Below are 19,354 nucleotides of genomic sequence, written 5' to 3'. Positions count from 1 at the left end.
GCAGTATTGGTTTAAATGTTTAATAAATATATATATATATGTGTGTGTGCACGTGCACAGTATATGCATTATAACTTTTGATTATGTGTGTTCTGTTTTATTTTGTTAATTAATATTGGGACAGCCAAACATATTGTTATTACTTGGGGTTTCAGACTGACAAATCAATACATACTAACTATAAGTAAAAACTTTGTAATGAATTAACTATAGTAATTACTGAGTTAGTTATTTAGTTTTGATATATTATTTGATCAGAAGTTAATTATTATATACATTTACTCCAGAGATTTAGTAGAGGTAACTGTTTTCATAAAATATGCAGTTAATGTGACTATAAATCAAACAGATTTCCTATCTGTGTAAAGCTTGTATTTGCTTTCCTTTCCTCACATTTGAATATCAGGATAAAAACTAGGAAATGTTTCTTCTCATTATAGATCATCTTTCCTGCCTGTAGGATCTTAATGTCTTTAATTCGATTTTGTGGAGCATGCTCTCAACTGAATTAACACTTGTATGTTATATGTTGAGATATAAACATACATCATATAGTGTTAAATGTTCCTACGTTCCAGAAACTTAAGTAATTTTAAGAATCTGTGAGTGAAAGCAAATGAGATTGTTATAATATGCTGTCAGGCAATTTATGTCTAAGATGCATTTTCAAAGGTACTTATTTTAGATTAAGTTTATATACATTTTTTAATGTATAGACTACAAACTGTGCTTCAGTATGAATTGTGATGATGGAACTTACAGGTATGTTTCAGCACAACTTCAAATTACAGCAATTTTTATGATACTGTAAATATTTTAGGTCAGAAAAATTAAAAATTTATTAGTTCACTGATGTTTTGATTTTAACTCACTGTGCATTATATTTCTGTGATCCCATTGTGGTTTTAAGATATTTCAAGAGTTTTGTTACACAACAGCAATATTCAATAAGAATTTTTGTGAAGAACAGGTTTTTGGTTTTTAATATATCAAAATTGCTTCATTGTACTTGAAAAACATGTATTAAAGATCTTCTGTGTTGTCAAATATGTGTTTTGCTTAATTTAATAAATTTATTAACTTGTTCTTAATATTTTCATATCTTTCTCAGAGGTTTGTTTTTGAAGTTATGACGAAAGTAAAATGTTTATATTTTACGGTTTATAAATTAATTTAGTGTAAAAGCTCTAAAGTGAAAATTTTATGTTAATAATGTAATGATTGTGTTGTCAAATTTTCAGGATTTTTGCAGTCTATACATGAATATCAATTGCAGTGTTGATTCATTACTGCTGAAAATATTACATTGTGTTATAGAAAATCCTTTAATTTTACTTTTTAAAATGAAAATATTTTATAATGTATAATTACATATGTACACATAAATAATTTTGGCTAATCTTATAATAGTTTATATGTTTATACATTTTATTTATGTTGAGATAAAATCTTTAATTTTAATTTTATTTTCTAACAGAAAAATATCTAATGTTTAATTACATAGCATCTGTTGTTTAATTGTACAGTATACAACACGTATGTTGTATACCATAATAATTAGTAATTAGCAGCTTTTATGTAAATCTGGATCTGTAGTTTGTATAATGTCAAAGTGATCTTTAAAAAATTGTTGTAATAGATTCAAACATCAAGAAGCAGTGGACTCATTTATATGTAGGGAACTATTATAACGTATACTGATGATAGGTATTTCAGTTAGCCTACAAATTAGGATTAGAGAACATCTGTTGTATTGTGAAATTTGTACCATTTCTACCAAAACTTTGTTACATCATGTTTTCAAGAGTTTGAAAAACATATGTTGTAACTTACGATTATTATTGCAAATCTCTATTTCATTTCTACTTCTTAGTCTGAAGCCTCTTGCTTATCAGAAGCAATACCACTTTTACCAAAAGACTCCACCATGATCAAATATGAATCTGATGCACATCATTATGAACTACTCTCTGTTATAGGTAAATCTTAATTTATTAGTTTGGTATATTTTGTACAAGTCATGTTTTATGTGAATTTGAACATAATTAAATGAATGTTTTTTAGTTAAATACTTAAATATACTTAATATTTTGAATAATGGATTTGTTAATGAAAAGAAAAAGTAGAATTATTCATAAACTTGCCAGGTAAAAATCAGACTATCTTCTTATTTTTACTTAAAATAACAGCTGATTCAGTTTAACTTGATTTGTATCATCTTACAAAATTGTACTTCCTGAACTATATTTAACATATTGGAATATTATTAATAATTTCTCTTATATACACACAGAATATAAATTAATATATGAACCTCCTCTGTTTTTTCTGTTTGCCAAAATAGCACTGCATTTACTAAATCAAACAGTGTTGCTGTTCACCTCTTTCCATGTTTGGAAACACTTTCTCACTTACCACCTACTTCTGACTATGATGTGTGAATAATCAATCACAGAGAATATCCCTTGTCTTTATCTTCTTATGTTCTGTTTTAGAATTGTTTCAAAAACTATAAAAACATAAATTGTCCTGAAAAAGTGAAACGTGCCAGTCTTTACAATTTTTTCTCTTAAAGTTGAATGAAGAAATGATGAATATACATATATAATACAACATATAATGTAGGTTCAGCTTCTTTGTTAACATCACCAAACAGCTCTGAATTTTTTATTGCTTCAGAACAAGTTCAAGTGCTATTATAGTTTATTAGATGAAAAGTATAACTAAAACTCACTATTTGATTAAACTTTAAGCCTTCATTACAAGCACCAAACTGTGTGGTATGTTTTAAAACTTCTTTTATGCAGTCAGCTCAAATATTTTTATGGGAACTTGTGATCTGAAATATTTTCAGATAAATAGGTGTTGTAAAAATAAAACATCCTGGCAGTGTGGTAATTTTAAATCATAGTAGAAACTAAGATAAAAATTATTGTTAGACTGAAATGTTTCATAATTTAGTATTTTTCAGAGTGACCTAATTGATTAGTTTTTGTTATAAAGTAGGAAAAAGTACATAACGTATTTATCTAAACACAAACTTTTATATTTCTCATGCTGTATACATTGCTACTAACTCTACTAAAAATATTATTGGTTAAAAGTATACCAAGGAATGTGAAATTTTTTTAAAATATCATGGAGTAACTTCTATTGTATACATGTTTACTTATCACATGGCGTAACAAAATTAGTGTGTGAAAACATATGGGCATCTCATTCCAAGTGATTTGCTATAGTCATCAGACACATTTTGACATATGTTGAAGTTTAATGTTACTTTACAGATGGCCCATTTTGGTTTTAATTGTCTAAAGTAGAATATAAAGTTTGTTACAATACTTTTATTGCACACTGAATATATCTGTTTAAGTAGTAAACATTTGTAACACTTGAAAGACAACACTTTATGGTTATAAATATTCTTCTGAATGTGTTAGTTTTAGATCAGTAATAAATTCTTATTGGTGGAAAGTAATTTTTAAATAATATGCCATGTGACTTTACACATACATACATACATAGTGTTGAGTACAGAATAATATGAAATACACTTGAAAGAATAACATTTACTTGTAGTTTGTGAATGTTGAGTGAGAAAAGAAACTGCAAGAGACATCAGTGGGTGAAATTTTACCTGAAATCTTGTTGGGTTTGTTTATTGTTACAAAATACATTGGCCATGTGGTTATGCATGTGTAGATTCAGTTTTATTAACATACATTTGGTGATTTCAGGACAAATAAAACCAAAACACTGTAAAGCATATTTTAAAAGCAAGTTTTGCTTAAAAACTCTTTGTTCAGCAATGATATGTTTCAAGATATTTAGTGATTATGTTACTTAAAAGTTGTAACTATGTGCTTCTCCCCTTCAATCTTGTTATAGCTTATCAGTACCATATGTTCCTCTTTTATAGAATTGTTTATAAACAACAGGAAGATAATTTTTATTTTCTTTGTGGATCTTCTTTCTATTTCTTTGTTGCACACAGTTGTAGACAGTTTGCTTAAGATGATTTGTATGTGATTGTTATTGCTGGACTCCAAACAGCTAACAGAATTTTTGAAAATCTATTTGTATCTTAGAGAGCCATTTAAATTGTAGTGATTTTTGGACTTTCTATTCTAGTGCATGATACACATTTTATGTTTAAAATTCCAAGAATTTCAAATTATTATTTGAAGAACGAATTTAGTGATAAAAATAAGGCCTAGCTCAGTTATTGTTTACACTTGCAAAGATCACATGGTTCTTGTACTTTGCTTGTAGCGTTTACAGCCTGTGACTAATTACCTTTTGCTATGTTTAGTGTTTTTGATGGGATGATTATTCTTCATGTAGATACAAGAATAAAACCACAATTTTACATTGAAAAATAGGTGTGGAAAAGTTAACAGTTGAAAGTTTGTAGGAAACTGCACGAAACAGATGAAATTGTGCATCAAAAAACAAAACTAGTTAATTTTATTTCATGTTTCCCAATTTTTTATTTCACCCTACATTGATCATAATTGATAATTTTGCTACAATAAGTGTTAGAGTAGACAAAATACTAAATAAAACATAAAGGTTAAACAAAGAAACTTTTCATATTGATTTAACAGTTTCTGGAGGCTATTCAAAGGAAATATGAAAATTGAAAGATGAAAAGGTATTTATGTTCTTAACATGAAAACTACCTTGCACTCAGACTAATCAAACTGAAAATACTTTGTTAGAAAAATCTGATAAATTGTGTTTACTGGAAGCTTGCCAAGTTTTATGAAGATGTTTTTAGTTAGTTCAGAACTATAGTAAACATTACTGTGTATAGCTTCACAGATGCAGTGTTGGCCCAATGGAAAGGTGATGTGTGTATACAAAGTTAAAATAATCATAGGATGTGCTTTAGCTTTAGTTCTCTTAAAAATAAAATTTTGGTTTCTAGTTGAGAGAGGAAGTTATATAAGGATTTAAGTAACTTGAGATTCCATTGTACACTCATCCAAATATAGATTTCTAAAAAATATGATCTACAAGCATTCTACATTTTGGACTTACCAAGTGGCTGAATGTCCAATTCCCCTTTACATTAGCTTTATTAGTGGCTATAGTTTTGTTATACGGAATATGTATGATTTTTTTCTACAGTTGACTCATTCTTGTGACCCATTTTTAGTTGCATTTTTACACAGAGGATCTTTTTTGTTTTTTATTTGTAGAGTAGCTGTTTTCATGCTAGGAATATCTTTTTACTGTGTTCTGTCCTCATCTGGTTAAAGATTTCTTAATTCATTTCAAATCTCTATCACTCTGTAATACTCTTTCTTTTTGTCTACTCTCACCTCCATGGCAAGCACTGCAGTATCAATGGCCATAATGGGAAGTGTAGTACTTTTTCAAAATTTCAATTTTAATTTCATATCGTTTTCTATCTTGTGTATGTAGGTTTTATATGACATACTAACTAAAACAAGAGATTTAGGCAGAGAGCATTGGTCAGTTATTATAAAAGCATTGCTATTGCTTATTATTAATATTTATACAAGTGTACCATCTGATTACGTCAAACATGTTGTATCTCCTTTTTACATTTATATCAGAAAAGAGAGATTTAATAAGATGCTAAGTGTTTTTATAGTTTTAAAACTGTTCAGGAAATGCTATATTTTGTTATGTGTATGTACTATCTTTACAATCTATGCTGTGAAGGAAAGGGAATGATACAAGCAGCTGTGGTATCCCTTGCAAGACATGTACCATCTGGCCAACATGTGGCAGTGAAGAGAATCAACTTGGAAAAGTGCACTCATGATTTGACTTATGTACAGGTGGGATTTATCACTAGAGTATTATAGCTTTTAAATGTGCATTGTATTTTTGAAATGGGCAAAGGAGCTCAAACTAGTATGTGAAATGTAAGAATTACAGATCCTTAGATTCTTAATTACCACCAAATTTTTCTTCAATAAACAAAGTACAAAACAGCTAAAAATGGGATATCGAAAGATAGATATATATCAACATCTCACCACTGTTTACTTGGTTCATCAGAATAATGCTAATGCTAGTGGAAAAGTTACATATTTTCGCTTTTTAACTGCTCTTTTGCAATTTTGTAACTTACATGTTACCAAAGTTTATGGAATACCTCCAGAATTTCAAGTCTTATAGTGTTTTTTCCTATGTGTATCTTAGAAATTCTTTAATTTCAAGTATTTATAAAAAGTTGAATATTTAAGTAACAAGAAAATGACTATACGCTGATTTTCACAAAGTTTATCTATTTATTGTAAAACTATTTTGCAACAAAAATATTTTAAAAATATATATAAAGTGAATTAATGTAAATCAAAGTCTGAAATAAAAGTAACATGAAAATGCAGAGAATCTTATAAAATTCTTAATTTTTAATGTTTATAAAAAATATTACTATTATAATTTTTGATACAGAATAGATAAATCTTCAAATCTTTGATATTGTGATCAATCTTCAGCGTAAATATGATACTGTTTTCTTTACTGAAGAGTTTCTAGTGAATTGTCACATATAGCAGTGTGTGTGTAACTTGGTATCATGAACTTTACTGAAACTAATTATATGTGAAATTCAACAATCCATATATATATATATATATGAGTACTGGAAGTTATTTATGGTTGAAAAATTATAGTCAGCTTAACTGTTTATCATATCTTTACAATATGTAGTAGTTTGATTTTTAGCTTTGTATTTTTAAAGTTGATTAATTTTTAGCTTAGAGTTTAATATAAAATTGAAAATTGTTCAACATAATTAATGAACATAATTTATTTAATTTCAAAATGTGCTCCTATCAAGTATATTATGTGATAGTCAGGTATATTTGTATAGTAAAACCTAATTTTCTGGCCATTCAGTTAAGCTTGTTAAAGCATTTCCATGATGAAGCACATATGCATATTGACCACTTGTAGGAAAACCATCATTTGTTCGTGTAATTAATTCTTCTTGATCTTTTGCTTACAGTACAGTAACCAGTCTTGTAGACTTCAGCTACTTACATGGGCCCATGTAAGTAGCTGAATGTTAAGGCATTTGACTCACATTCTGAGGGTCATAGGTTTGAATCCCATCACACCAAACATTCTTGCCATTTCAGCCATGGGGGCATTATAATATGACAGTTAGTATCACTATTTATTGGTAAAAGAGTAGACCAAGAGTTGGTAGTGGGGATGATGACTAGCTGCCTTCCCTCTAGTCTTGCATTGCTAAATTAGGGATGGCTAGCACAGATAGCCCTTATGTAGCTTTGCACGAAATTCAAAACAAACCAAAACTAGCTACATTTTTCTGTTTTGTACAAATTGTTATACACAGAAGCTCTGAATTTTCCTGTAAAGTTTAGGAACTACCATCTAATGTGTTAAACACATCTTATCATAAATAACTATTATAATAGCTGAAAAGAAAACACTTCAAACTGAATGTGTGGTAAACCAGAAATTACATAATTGTGCATTTCATATTCAAGAGTGTTCTAAGTTAAAAATGTATTTACACTAAAGGATGTTATAAACAAATTTGTTGTAATAATCCTTTTAATTAAGATTTTTGTTTTGCTTAGCAAACACATTTTTCATACAGGATGCATGAGAAATTATAAACAGCTTTTTTTTCTTCTCAAATTAGATAAATCTATATTTGAACAGTGACTGTATGTTGTTGTGTATTAGATTGATAATATGTATATACATTTTAACTTCATTTCTTACAGAGAGAGATACTGGTCACAAAGCAGCTGCACCACAAGAACCTTCTTCCTTATTTCTGCTCCTTTGTATGTGATAATGAAGTCTGGGTGGTTATGCCTGTCATGGTTTATGGTAACTTTACTAATGTACTTAATAGTTGTTTGTCAACTACTGATGTATCTTCATTACATTGGTGATAAGTACAAACTAATACTGTCCATCTTTAAATGCATAATTCTAAGAGCTAAAAGAAATCAATTAATTAGAAATTATACTTTTTATAAATAAACCAATATCCTTGTCAGTAATCAGTTCAGTATTATAAATGCTAAGCAATAAAGTTGAAATTCCAAAATACTTTTTACAAAACAATTCATTCAAAATAATTTTGAATTTCTTTATGAATAGATTCCACATGACACTAAGTCTGTTTTCCATGATCTTTTGTGTTAAAAACTTATTTCTTTAGGTCTTGATCCAAACTGATTGTTTGATTCCTCTCTTTTTCCACTCCCCAGTGACACAGTGGTATGTCTGCAGATATAGAATGCTAGAAATTAGGTTTTGATATCAATAGTGAGCATAGCACAAGTAGCCAGTTGTGTAGCTTTGTGCTTAACTACAAACACACACTTTTTTTCCAAGTATTTGGATATATTCCCACATGCTGTTATGAACATTAGAATGTGTGGGGGGAGCACTCTCACTTGAGGCTGTCCATGATATAATTCATTGTAAAATGGAGACATACATCTTGTTCGAAGGCATTTTTCCAAGGGTTCTGAAGAGGATTTGTTGATGATCTAGGACAGTCTGGAGAGAATTTGGATCTTCTTTTTTTCCCCTACCTGTGTTTACTAGGTTGGCTTCTCACAAGGCCAATTTGGACTGGTGACCTACTGCTTCTTTTCTTTCATTAGTCATTCAGGTTTGTCAAGTTTGAGAGTTTTTTTCTATTTTCTCATGAATTACTTCTTCCTTGATGGCAGAAAGACATGAGGTTGAATATTTCATCTTCCTCCTTCATTGGATATTGCTGTTCATACTGGGAGATTTGCTACTTAATTGCATGAGGAGATAACTATGATTTGTCCCCACTTTTGTCTGAACAGCATGTTTTGGCTTACCATCACTAGGAGGATGTATGTTTAGGTTCTCAAACACTTGATCTTCTATTGAATAAATCACAATTTTTCTTGGATTCATTTAACCCTCATTACTGTTTTGTTAGAAGCTTATTATCATTCCCTACAGCAATTTGAGGATGAATTGATTCCTTTGTTACCTTTAACATTAGTCTATTTATCAGCTTCTGCTCTTTCATTGGTTTCCTGGCTTGTATATTGTTGGTAGTTATTGGGTAGAGATGCATTATTGGACAGTGTTTATCTAGCCCTCTGTGAGTTACACGAGGTTTCTTTTCTTCATTCCTTAATGTTTCCAGGTGTTCCAGAAGCATTGGAATCAAATTAATGCCACCTGTTTGTATTCTTCCTTGTCATCATTGGCCTGTTGGCTTTATTCAGCTCTGGCTGGAATCAAGATATGACTGCTTGTTGTGTTTCCTACCCACAGTTTCTACTTCTCAAACTATTGGTGTTTAGAACAGATTTCATCCTTATCTTTGTGGCTCCTTCATACAGACTGAATGACATCAGTGATTACCTTATATGGGAGGGGTCAATGAGAGCAAGGTTATTTGAAATTCCTTCACTACAGATCAGTGGGTGTTTCAGATACTTGCAACAGGTCTGGTCATTATCCTCCCAACTTGTGGTATTTCTGTCTTCAATAGATCCATTGAGTGTAGATCTTTGTTCCAAGGCATTCTGCACCACAAGAACTTTCTTCCTTATTTCTGCTCCTTTGCATATGATAATGATGTCTGGGTGGTTATGCCCATCATGGTCAAGGGAGATGTAGAGAGTGGAGAGCTGATCCCATTCTTCAAGGATTTCATTCCCAATTATTTGCTGTACACACAAAGATAGGAGGCTGGGAGCCAATCATAAATATGTCTCATTTCAACCAATTCTTAGATCCTCCCAAGTTCAAAAAGGAGTCTTTTCTCAATCTATGTTTTCATTTTTCACCAAGTCTGTGGGTAGCCAAGTTCAGTGTTGCTGATGCCTATCTGCACATTCTCACAGTGAAGAAATCCCACTGATATCTACATTTTGTGCACCAGAGTCAAGTTTTACAGTTCAGGGCTCTGCCCTCTGGAGTAGCCTTTGCACTATGTCTTCTGCAGAGTGGTTAGAGCTTTCTTTTATCACCTTCATGCATCAAGCCTGTGCACTCACCATAATATGAACAACTGGCGACTTATGGCATAATCTTGTTAGTTGGTAGAACAGATTCTCCTTTCAGAAGCCACCGATGCTGGTTTTCATGTCAAAGCCAAGGAGTCCATTCTCTTACCAACTCAATACCTTGTCTGACATACTGACAAATATTAGAGATTTAGAGTCAGGCATTTCAGGAATATGGTTAGTATACCAGTTTAACTGTATGATGATTTTATGCATGGCGAATGAAGGGTGTTCAAATTGGAAAACTAAGTTTAATTTTTAAGATAGAAAAAGTCCATGATTTTAATGATTTTGTAGCAGTCCATCAATTAAACCATTTTGCTTTAATTATGAAAATTTTTTAAGATGTAAGTGACATTTAAATCTGATGACATAAACCTCAAAAAACAATAAAGTATGCATCAAAGTTATGTCCATCATTGAGAGATATCACGGATAATTATTAAAATGGTGCACACTGTTTGAATATATTTAAAACTGTATTTAATAACATTTGTTTTGTTTATGTAATATAATTTAAAGTTAATGCATTTGGAGTGGAGTATGAATTGCATACCAGTGTTTTTTATAAACCAGTATGCACCACAGAAATTAAATAATGATTTATATATATCCCTAAAACGTTTTGAAACAAAATATATTTCATCATTTAGTTTATATGTATCTAAGAGAATGTTTCTTTGAAAATTTGCTGTTTTATTCTTCCTTTTTTCTAGGTTCAGCAAAGGACATCATCAAGTCACGGTTTTCTGCTGGTCTTCCAGAGGTAGCAATCGCTTTTATTATGAAGGATGTCTTATCAGCTCTTGAATATATTCACAAGCGGGGACTTATACATAGGTTAAATTAAAATGCTTATATTCTATTATCTCTTACATTTACTCTTAAAAGGGTATGCATATAAGCATGTTATGTGATGACATTTGTTATAAGAAAGAATAAAGTTTGTGTTTTTTGCAAGCACAAATTATGTTTATTTTCATATTCACAAGATAAACTTTCAAGAACTACAAAAAATATCAATCTAATTGTATTTCAAGTGTTTTGCTAAAAATATAATTCATATTTTAACAATATATATGTAACATATAATTCATTTCATAAATAGAAATTCAAAAAATGTTTAGATTTTTATTTCTGTCCAACCTTTGGATGCTTGACTGTTATATATTGTACATTTAGGTCTTTAAATTTTTGCTTGCATCTAAAGTAATATTTATTTCTCCACTCAGATTTCAATATTTTTTATGCGTTGGCATTTATTTTATGTTTATGTGCTTCCTGTTTGTCAAACTTTTTAAACTTATTGGTTGAACTCACATTTAATGTCTTACATGGAGTAATATTGAATGTAATTAGTTCTCAGTTTTGAAAATAGATGCACCTACAGCCAGTAACCATTAGAATATAGAGCTGTTGTTAAACCTTTAATGATATGTATTCTAAATTCCAATAGTTGAAGATCAAAATTAAATCACTCTCATGTTGAGATGGCACATAGGATCTAATGCTGAATTCTGCAGTATTTGGCACAAGCAGATCAGAATGGTGACACAGCCTCCAATTTACAGCTTGTACCATTATATAGCTAAAAAGAAAATGATGTAAAGTGTCTTCTTAAAGGACACAGCAGCATAACATGAATCACCCTTGAAACATCTGCGTTACAAGTTCAAACCTGCAAAAGTGTTGTAAGCAAGTATGTTTTTGAAAATTATCAGGTGATATGGTTAAAGGTAATGTATAACCTGAAGAAAAAGTTTTGAAATACTTTGTAGTTTTTTAGAGTTTTGTTTTGTTTTGATAGTTGCTGTTGGTATTCTTTTTATTTTTGCTAATGTTTTTATGTTATGTTTTGTACATTCTTCTGTGACCAGACATCAGATAAGGACATTGAAATTAATTAGTACATTAAGCTAAGCCCTGTGATGGCAAACTATTCAAATGACATAAGTTCCTTTCTGATAAAGATATTGTTAAGTCTTTTATATTCAAACAACACATAAAAATACAATAAATTCTTCTTATTGCTTTTTTAAACAAACTATAACTATTATATATAAATGGATCCTGATGCCTGACAAAATAGTGTTACCATATTAAAAATTTGGGTCGGTGTTCACTGGTAAATGTTTGTTGGTCGTGCTGTATGACTTACAGCAGAAAGTTGAATGCTCAATCTGCAAAATAAAATATATTGATAAATATCAAACAAGTAACAAATGATTGGATATTTAAACTGGAGTTTTATAATGAAAATGAAAAACAGAAATTGGTAAGACAAAATTTTGTATTCTTTGTTCAAAATACTTTCAGAATGGAAAAGAACAAAATATTAGTGATAACCATTATTTTTTCCAGAAAAAAAAATTGTTATAGAAGGCTTTCTGTGTTGATTGATATTTCTTAATATAAAAATTAAAAACTTATTATAACATTTCCATTTAACAGTTACAATGCAAATGTGATTTGTAAATTTATAAAGCATATGGTGAAGGTAAGAGATGTGTTTTTTAGATCCTAGGAGGTTGATAATTCCATTTTGGAAAATCTTTAAAACAGTGGAAGTACATTCTTGTTCATATCTACAAATAAAATATCTTTATTTGATCATTACCATTGATTGAATCCTTAGGTTTTGCCTTACTACCTTTTTTTTTATTGCTACCTAATCATAATCTGACATATAGGTGTACAACAATAAGCTATAATTATATAATATGAACATTATGCTATCATGTTGGTATTTTGCAGTTAAATCACTTTTTTTTCTGCTAACTTGCTAATGAAAGGTACTTTTTCTAGTACTCACTTGTTAACATACTGACTTTCAATGGTCAGTGAAGTTAAGTATTCAGCAAGAGATTGTACATATGTTTACATTTTTTCTGTTTGCACTTGGAAGTTTGATAATACAGATGAAACCTCTATGTTTAATTCAGTATAAGAATGTATAATTATATTTCAGTTGCATTTGTAAAAACTGATTTATTTTTTACATATGATAAATGAAGAAGAAACATCATAAAAAAGAAACTTTTTATTCTTTTAGAAGTGTGAAGGCTAGTCACATTCTTGTATCTAGCAGTGGAAAAGCTGTACTCTCGGGGCTTAGATATTCTTGCAATGTCATTGAAGATGGTCGTTGGCACCAAACAATACACCAGTTTCCTGCAGATTCTGGATCTAACCTTAGTTGGTTGAGTCCTGAGGTTCTTGAACAAGTAGGATTACATTTTCTTTTGATCTCAAAGCCTACTATTGTATATGTAAAACTTTATCTCTTGAAAATGTATTATAGTAACACAGTTTCATTTGAAATATATGACAGAAAACAGTTTTGTTGTACTTACAAAAAATTAATTTCTTAAGTACATGTAGAATGATTCATTACTTTCTGATATGTAATTGAAAATGTAACATTTAATTTTGAATATAATAAAGTGATGCCTTAAGTACAAGAAATGAATGCATGTAAATTAATGGAAACAAAAACCTCAATTAATTTCCAAATGTATTCTTGAAAAGGTGCTTTTGTCATAAACAAGAATAATTATTATCACATTAGCTGTAGAAAAACACCAATTTAATTAGTTCACTAAAACAGGAAACAGGCCAAATTATTTAAGAATAGATAAGGTTTTATTATTGGAAGGTACGAGTCTTATAATCAGTTTTAAACTGATTATTTTATCAACAATCAAGGTCCACGACGAGCAAATTAATTCTGAGTTGATATTGTTACACATTGCTTAAGCTACCTTTTTCTTATGAAGATTTTTAATGTCTTTGTAGAAATACTAATGTCCAAAGAAAATTCACTGAAGTTGAATTATTTGTAATGTTCAAAATCTTTAAACATTCTTGGTCCAATTCTGTAGTTTTTCAATTAATAAGTGTTAAAATTTAGAAAAATTATGCACTCTGTAGGCTACAATACAGCATGACATATGAACTTCAAAAGCAAACATTAAAAATTGTTACTTTTAATTTTTATTTATTTTTTAAATAGAACGTGTTTATAAATTTTTAAAAATAATATCTTTGTGCATGCTTCCAGAATTTGTTGGGTTATAATTACAAGTCGGATATCTACAGTCTTGGAGTTTGTAGTTGCGAGTTAGCTAATGGAGTGGTACCATATGCTGATATGCCACCAACCCAAATGTTGCTTGAAAAGTTACAAGGATATCCACCTGTTCCTCTTGATGCTAGGTCCTGTGATGTTGGAGAAGAACCAACTGGTACATTGTTCATGCTATAACTTTTAAAACAAATGTATATAACTATTAAAATTAGGTTTAGTAATGTTATTACTATTAATGTGATGAAAAAGTTAACCACATCTTTAGTGAAAAGAATGCTCTATTTCTGAAGTTATACACAAATTACTTTTGTCTGTTATTCTCCCTCATGTTCCTTTATGGTAAATTACCTGCTAAAGCAGACATTTATTTGAATCACTGTATTACTTTCATTTGAGTAGTCTGCTACAGTAGAATTTACTCGTATGCTTACAGATATATTTGTATGTTTCAGTACCTAAGGCATAATACATGATGTACTGCAGCAATCTTAATTTTTGTTAGGCCTTTTTTATAATAAAATTTAATTTTGCAGTGAATTAAGTGTCAAAAACAAGGTTTTTGTTTATAGTGAAAACCTAAACTGGATTTTAATTACTCATGATTTCCAGTAATAAATAAAGTGCTTAAAGAAATTTGAAGCTTTCAGGCAATTTCCAAACTCTTAGTACTAGACAAGAACCATCATTTACTTTATTATACATTAATAATTTTTCTATCATGATGCATCTTTTTGTACATCTATGAAAATTGTTACAGATGTGTTTAGTATACCAAAGTGTTTTGTGAAAGTTATTTTAAAAAATTTAAGTGTAAAATAAAACACTCGTACAATATAGTGTTGTTTTGTGTTTCTTCCATTTGTTATTTGTTTAAGTTAATGCACCTTTTTCAAGTATCTCTGTACATTTGTATCTCAGTTTTGTGTTATTTTATGCTGTTTGTCAATTACAATTGTATATAGATCCTCTTGCATTTTAGAAACTGCAAATGAGCACGTGTCTGTTGAAAACACTTATAAATCCCGGTTGTTTAGTGAAGCATTTCATTCCTTTACCAGCCTCTGTCTTGAAAAAGACCCTTTCCGCAGGTGACATTATTTCATTTCTTTTTTGGAGTAATTTAAATTGATGTATTTATCAGTAACACTACAATATTCATGGTTTTCTTGTATAATAAAGTATTTGAGGAGTCAGCATTACATTTAAATGTACATCATATTTCTCTGAAAAAAAATTAGAATTGACAAAAGTATTGGTTCAAAATTCAGAAGTTGAAGTGTCAAATAAAGGACTTTTATAATGATGTATAATTGGATGAGTATTAGCATGTTTTTTATGACTAAATGTTGTGCTATTTTTGAGTAAAATATTTTACTTTTCTATAAATTTTAGAAGATCAATTTTAACTTTTAAAATTCTCATACAAGTGGAAATTCTTTATCTTGGTCATCATTTTTATATATAGTTTTTACAAAATGGAAACAATATTTTGTAAGTTTTTTTATGACACACTCATTTTACTCATATATTCATAGTTATATTGTTTCAACATAAGAAATTGGGAACATAATACTTTTGGAGTTATTATTGCCAAATTTCACAAATATAATTGAAAGTAGAACAGTTTAAGTATGCGATCCAAACAGTTTATTTTGGTTCACTAGATGTGTGTTGCAATTTCTGTTAAATCATAATTCTACCAAACAGATTATGCAGAATACTTATTATTTTTCTTACTATTAATACTTCATTAGACCCATCACCTCACAGTTGTCTCAGCATGCTTTTATCAAACAATGTAAAAAGACATCTACTACTCTACTGGACCTCTTGGCAACAGTGACTCCACATGTTGATGTTCCCTCACTACCCCAAGGTAAGCTACCTTCATCCCATTTTATCTTCTCTTGATAAACAGCAAATTTGCTTGCTTACTACAGCTCTTCATCACCATTATAATATTTAAATAGATCTCTGAATATCTGCCATTACAACTACAAAGTTAATTTGTTCAGTACTGTGCAAAAGTGTTAGAACAAAGTCAAACATTAGATTTTAGGTTACTTACAAGGAACAATAGAAAATAAATCACAGGTGAAACATCAACATTTTATTAATCTCCATATTTAGTACAACAGAATGTCAGTAGAAGTGGTTGACTTTATTAAAAATGTTAATATTTTATGTCTCCCCTTTTTACTTTAATAACTGCAATCACTCTTTCAGGCATTGTTGCAACATATTTATTTAAAGTTTCCTTTGGGATTTTACTCCAAATGTCTCTAATACACTCCCACAAAGTTTCTTTGGAAGTAACTTTTGATATGTCAAGTTTATGATCTATCAGATCCTAGGTCTGTTCAATTGGGTTGAGACTGGGACTTTGTGGGGACCATTGCATAATTTGAATGACTCCAGCAGCTTATTTTTAGTAATTTCTATATCGGTTGGATGAGTGTTTTGGGTCATCATCTGGATATTCCATGATGGATCAGTATCTGATGGTACTTGCACTAGTCTATTATTCCATCTATTTTACAAATATCTTCTGTCTCCTCAGCAGCAAAACACCTTAAACCATCACTGCCTCTCCCTCTATCTCATGTGCATTGAGGTAATTATCTCTTCTGATGGACATATGACCTGCCCTTTGAACCATATATTTCAAACTTCATCTCCATTCATCAGCAGTCCAACTGTTGTACTTATTTAGTCTCTTGACAATATTTAGAGGTCAAAATAAAGGTGTTTTTTTCAACTTCTACATGGTCCAGTACTCTATTCTCATTGAGTCTTCTTGATACCATAGACCTGGATACTTTTCTGTCACTTAGTAGTGGTAATTTATCTCATGTTTCAGGTCATTGGAAACCTTCCTTCTGTTCTGAAGGATATGTAAACAAAAATACTCAACATTAGTATCACTGAGTTTAGGTGTTCTTCCCTTTCCTATTTTTTCAAATTCATCTGTCTTAGTCTCACAATCTAGGGTGTACTTTGCAGTGTTTGGGGAGTATTTCATGTCTGCAGCAAGTTGTTGGAGAGTCCAACCAGCAAACTCACTGCTCTATTGACAGTTCTCTGTTTTTTTGGGCCATGGAACAAAAACAAAACTTAGTATATAGTGTTAAACACTGTTTTTATGAAGGTTTATTTGCAGAGTGTTGTTAAATTGATTTTTTTGAGCATATAACAGTACCATATGTTAGCTTCTTTCTATATAATTAATACACTGCATGGGTTACCATGACAGTTATTTCAGACCCAAAGTTTGATCAGTATGTTCATTCAAGTAGAACCCTTATTACACACCCTAGGTACAAGTATGTTAGAATTCTAACATACTTGTATTCTCACCCTTGCTCATTCAGTTATCAACAGGGATCAGTGAAGCATTACTATAGGCTGATACAATGATTATCACAAAGTAAGTGAATGGGGCTACTTTTATCATATGTAGGTTCCCTCAAAATCGGTAAGTAAGCTGACCTGACAACATTTAAACTAACACTGAAGATTTCTTATAACCAGAATTAAAATACATAGTTCTTAGTTTTCTACAGAAGTTGTAATAATGGAAAACATAGTACTGGTACAGCATGTAAAATAGAATGTTTAGACTGCAAGTTTCTATATACAGGAAAAACAAGAAAGAAAATGCAAGGAATATGAAAAACAAAAAGAATCAAATGTAAATTAACATACAATTTAAAAATGGTACAAAGTAAATTTAAAAAATGTAAAAGTATTAAATGTGGCGAAAAACACAAAAACAAAATGTGGAAGCACTAAGAATCAGAGAATTAAAACCTAACCTTAATAAAAGCCCAAGACCACTTTTCCATTTATAATAAGAAATACAGATAAAGCTTGTATCTTAAACATTACTGATTGGACACACCTGTATTCTGAATGTTTGATGTGATCATGTTTAACTGTAAATGAAATAATGAATGCATATAAATTTATTACCTCACAAGTAGTTGTTAAAAAAGCTTGTGTTTGTTCATACGTTGTTCTTCAGCTTCTGTAATGTTAAACTCTGTTATGGTGATATTAACCACATCACCAGGAGTAAAAGTTAACTTCACATTCTTTCATTAACAGTTTATTTTACATAATGTAACCTTAATTGTTTATGTTGCATATATAGCCCATTGTGTAGCTTTGTATTCAAGAATAAACAGTCATATAAGCATGATTCTGCATGTTAATGGTAAAATACCTAATTTTTCTGACTTTGTATTACTATTCCAAGAAAAAACAGTTACGTTTTTGGGTGATTTTTTTAATTGTAGTAATGGCTGACAAGATACTTTTAGTTTGTTGAATTTGTGAAAAGTTTTTAAAAGTTATGCAGCACAGTATTTTACTGTCCTTTCATACATATTCTTGACGGTATTACCAGTTTTAACTTATAGCTGTTAGGCATTAGTAAATTATGTTTTTTATTTATCAAAGACAGCAAAATATTAAAGAAGTAAAATTGTGAATATTAAAAAACAAAAAGTACACATTGTCTTCTGTTCAAGTTTCATGAAGTAAGGTAAGCCTAACTACTAATAAAAATGTCTAATTATTAAGTCTAAGATAGGGTAACAAAAAAATCAACTCTCAGGTAATTTAATTATTGTGTGTTCATTTGATAGATAACAGTGGTGTTGAAAATGCTGCTGGTCATTTTGAAGATCTTGAATTGGATGATTCTTGGATTTTTTAGCCAAACTTGTGAACATTTCTTTATGGTAGTTGTACAACTGTGGACGTGTAACAATCTTGTTTGTTTTATTTAACAACATCTATATTGTTTTTCTTTTGTCTTCATATATGTTACATACTATCTTTATTTGTTTGTGTTTTCTAAAAGGAAATTGAAAGTTTTAATAGAATCTGTAATTGGTCATAGAAATGTCTTGTTTCATTTACATGTTAAACTCAGAGGAAATAGGCATGGTTTATTTGATAATTGATAACCTGTTTATTTATCAGTCTCAATATATATTAAAATTACGTTAGAGAGTAGAAAAATTATTACTGAAGTGTATTTGGCTTTTGTTCCATTAAAAGAAGGATGGAAGAGTACTATTACAAGTTTACAAAGAGCTGGTTTAACTATAGAAATTTAAAATTCTCTGTTTCATAATTCTTGTATAAATACATTTTTTGATAATGGTGTGACAGGTTAATTTTTTCCCCAATGCCAAATGGCAGAAGAAAAGCATGCATATTTATAGAG

The 19,354-nt window shown here is 29.8% G+C and overlaps 1 protein-coding gene across 7 annotated transcripts in view; it reads left to right on the top strand.

The window, feature by feature from the left end:
* Stlk (Ste20-like kinase) overlaps window positions 1–19,202 on the top strand; it is a 30,595-nt gene extending 11,393 nt beyond the window's left edge. For 3 of the 7 annotated variants that reach the window (XM_076481760.1, XM_076481759.1, XM_076481761.1), the window contains exons 4-12: window positions 1,874–1,979; window positions 5,695–5,813; window positions 7,743–7,851; window positions 10,748–10,871; window positions 13,084–13,255; window positions 14,092–14,275; window positions 15,098–15,206; window positions 15,873–15,994; window positions 18,768–19,202. In XM_076481760.1, the coding sequence (XP_076337875.1) occupies window positions 1,874–1,979; window positions 5,695–5,813; window positions 7,743–7,851; window positions 10,748–10,871; window positions 13,084–13,255; window positions 14,092–14,275; window positions 15,098–15,206; window positions 15,873–15,994; window positions 18,768–18,838 (1,116 nt within the window). In that variant the 3' untranslated portion in view covers window positions 18,839–19,202. Of the gene's footprint in view, window positions 1–440; window positions 603–1,873; window positions 1,980–4,607; window positions 4,655–5,694; window positions 5,814–7,742; window positions 7,852–10,747; window positions 10,872–13,083; window positions 13,256–14,091; window positions 14,276–15,097; window positions 15,207–15,872; window positions 15,995–18,767 lie in introns of those variants that run through there. The other 4 variants (XM_076481762.1, XM_076481763.1, XM_076481764.1 and 1 more) reach the window with 3 other exon arrangements.
* The last annotated feature ends 152 nt before the right edge of the window (window positions 19,203–19,354 follow it).

Source organism: Tachypleus tridentatus, chromosome 13 (genome assembly GCF_004210375.1).
Source record: "Tachypleus tridentatus isolate NWPU-2018 chromosome 13, ASM421037v1, whole genome shotgun sequence".
Lineage (NCBI taxonomy): Eukaryota > Metazoa > Arthropoda > Merostomata > Xiphosura > Limulidae > Tachypleus > Tachypleus tridentatus.
This window is presented reverse-complemented; position numbering and strand designations above follow the sequence as displayed.